The sequence below is a fragment of the Helobdella robusta genome (genome assembly GCF_000326865.2).
Source record: "Helobdella robusta unplaced genomic scaffold HELROscaffold_7, whole genome shotgun sequence".
NCBI classification, from domain to species: Eukaryota; Metazoa; Annelida; class Clitellata; order Rhynchobdellida; family Glossiphoniidae; genus Helobdella; species Helobdella robusta.
The window spans coordinates 535,163-537,891 of NW_008705398.1; the positions used below are offsets into that span (position 1 = coordinate 535,163).

Sequence of the window (2,729 nt, forward strand, 5' to 3'; positions counted from 1 at the left end):
TCGACTGAATATTTCGCTAAGGTGTCTTTAGGACGGTGCAAGAATGAGCCGACTTTTTTAAGATCCTTTTTTTGAGAAATTTTTAGTGTCAAATGATGCAAATTTCATTTTTAACCTACAAACAAACACACACACACACAGACACACCTATACACACATAAAAAATCTACTAATATCTGTATTAACAATAAAAATGACAATAATAATAATAATAATAACTCACAGGGATTTTAAAGAATGAAGAAATGCCTTTGTTGATACCAAGGAGAGGTGATGGTAATGATGACGTTGATGATAATGATTGCAGTTGTGATGATGATGATTTCTGTTTCGAAGATGATGATGATGATTTGTTCTTCATTCTCGTCTCGACAGATGGCAAGGAGGACTGAGAGTTACTGTTACTAGAGCAGACTTGAAAAAGATAAAAAAATTTCACCATAACTTATCCCCAATGGTGCTATTTCATTCAATTTATTCATTCATTCATTCATTCATCCATTCATTCATTCGTTCATTCATTCATTTGTTCATTCATTCACTCATCTATTCGTTCATTCATTCAAATCATTCGAAACAAGTAGTAGGCGTCAGGTTAGCTCAGGCGGCAATAGAGCTGTACCTCGCGTTGGTTGTCTCGTTTCGAATGCTGTCTTAGGAAACAAAAAAACTTAAAAAACGTAATAATAATAATAATAACGAATAATAACAATAATAACAAAAATAACAATAATAGTATTATTAATCTAAATGATATAATATTATCTTACATGTCTTTAGCTTGAATTTTTTCTGACCAAACGAGATAGACTGGGAGTCGTCGCCGGCCATCATCGTCGTCGTTGTTTGTTGGCTACTATTATCACCAGCGCTCATGTTATCATCATCATAACCCTGGAGGTAATTAACAATAGATTAACAATAATAATAATAATAATAATAATAACAGCATTAAATAAACAACAATAAACAAAAAAAAAATAAAATAAAATGATAACAACTTGGTGTTTCTGCAGAAACTTCTCTCTCTCCAATCTATTGATCCTCCACTTTACTTCATCATCATCATCAGCACCGCCGCCATCATCATCATCACCACCGCCGCCCGCCCCACTCCAGCCGTCGTTGGCATCATCGCCGTCGTACTGCTCTGGGAGAGGAAATAGAATAAAAGTGAATTCAAACGCAAAAACATTCCGCAATAAGCAAAAGAATTCGAAAATCACACTTTGATAACGACAAACAGACAGACAAAAACAGACAGACAGACAGACAAACAGACAGACTGACAAACACAGACAGACAGACAGACACCTGTATTGTTCCATCTGAACCTCCTAATCCTGCCAATTCCTTCGTCGTACAGATCTCCATCCTCCAATAGATGCTCTTGCAGTAGGCGCAACTCTCTCTTGTCCTGATCTATCTCCATTTTTCTGGAGAGATAATAACGATGGAAGTGAGAGGAAAAATGAGAGTAGGTACAACAAAAGAAGCGTAAATCATCATCATCATCATCATCTTAGCAGCTACAAAGAACAAAAACGCATAGATAATAAAGCGATAATAAAAAGCAGCAAAGAACCAAAGAGGATAGATAAAAACAGATGAGAACGAAGACAACATGCAACTAACAGATGAGCTTTCTGGACTTGTTTCCTGAGCTCTTCCTCCGTACCGACATCGTCATCATCACCTTCCTCTCTCTCCATGACGTCATTGTCTTCGTCATCTTCTTCGTCGTCGTCGTCATCATCTTTGCCTCGTTCATTTTCTGAATCTGTTGATTCGTTGCGTCGTGAATGAAATAACATTATCATCACCATCATCGCCGTCGTCATCATCTTCATCATAATTTTCGTTGCATTAACTATCATCATATTCGGTATTGACATCATTTTCGTCGCAATAAATATCACATTCAACATCATCATCATCCTCATATTCAGTATCATCATCATCATCATTACCTGACAACTCGGCTTCCTCTTCAATAAATTGTCTATCGATGATCCTACAAGCCAATTAAAAATAAAATAAATAACACATCATAACCAATTCCTCCAAACAAAATCTCATAACAGATTAAACATTAAGATAAGATAGAACTTCCGGCACACTTTTAATCGTTATTAATATTATATTATTTATTATCAATATTATTTATTATTAATATCATTTCTTATTATGAATATTATTTATTATTCAATACTTACCCCTTTTTGCCAATGGAAGGAAGCTTAACAGCCTGGAAAAGAAAAATTTGAAAAAAAAATTTACTCGGGGCACGAAAAATGTACGAATTCAATGACCCAAACGTCCAAAAGCACAAGGAATTGAAATTAACATGTGTATATATATGTATGTATACATTCATGTGTTGGAAGACCATATTTTCGGAAATACTGTATAGATTTTACCGAATTGTTGGCATTATACCAATGTCCGTTTAGCGTACAGAGCCAATTGCCCGAGGTAGGACGTAATCAATTAATTAATTTTAATCAATTAATTAGAAAATTAATCAATTGAAAAAACAAACCTTGAATTGATTAATGCCAACAATTCGGTAGAATTCATATACTACATATATATATATATATATATATATATATATATATATATATATATATATATATATATATATATAATATATATATATTGGAAAAATATAAATGCATAAATATATATATATATATATATACGACTCACAACTACCTCTTCTGAAA

The 2,729-nt window shown here is 33.3% G+C and overlaps 1 protein-coding gene across 1 annotated transcript in view; it reads right to left on the bottom strand.

The window, feature by feature from the left end:
• The window catches only part of HELRODRAFT_189525 (hypothetical protein), a gene marked incomplete at its 5' end in the record, with an annotated part of 7,575 nt that overhangs the window by 814 nt on the left and 4,032 nt on the right, over positions 1 to 2,729 (bottom strand). Inside the window, 6 exons of the mRNA XM_009030680.1 lie at positions 1 to 65; positions 1,002 to 1,150; positions 1,315 to 1,436; positions 1,636 to 1,780; positions 1,971 to 2,014; positions 2,217 to 2,248. The exon at positions 1 to 65 is cut by the window's left edge and continues 187 nt beyond it. Of these exons, the coding sequence (XP_009028928.1) occupies positions 1 to 65; positions 1,002 to 1,150; positions 1,315 to 1,436; positions 1,636 to 1,780; positions 1,971 to 2,014; positions 2,217 to 2,248 (557 nt within the window). The remainder of the gene's footprint in view (positions 66 to 1,001; positions 1,151 to 1,314; positions 1,437 to 1,635; positions 1,781 to 1,970; positions 2,015 to 2,216; positions 2,249 to 2,729) is intronic.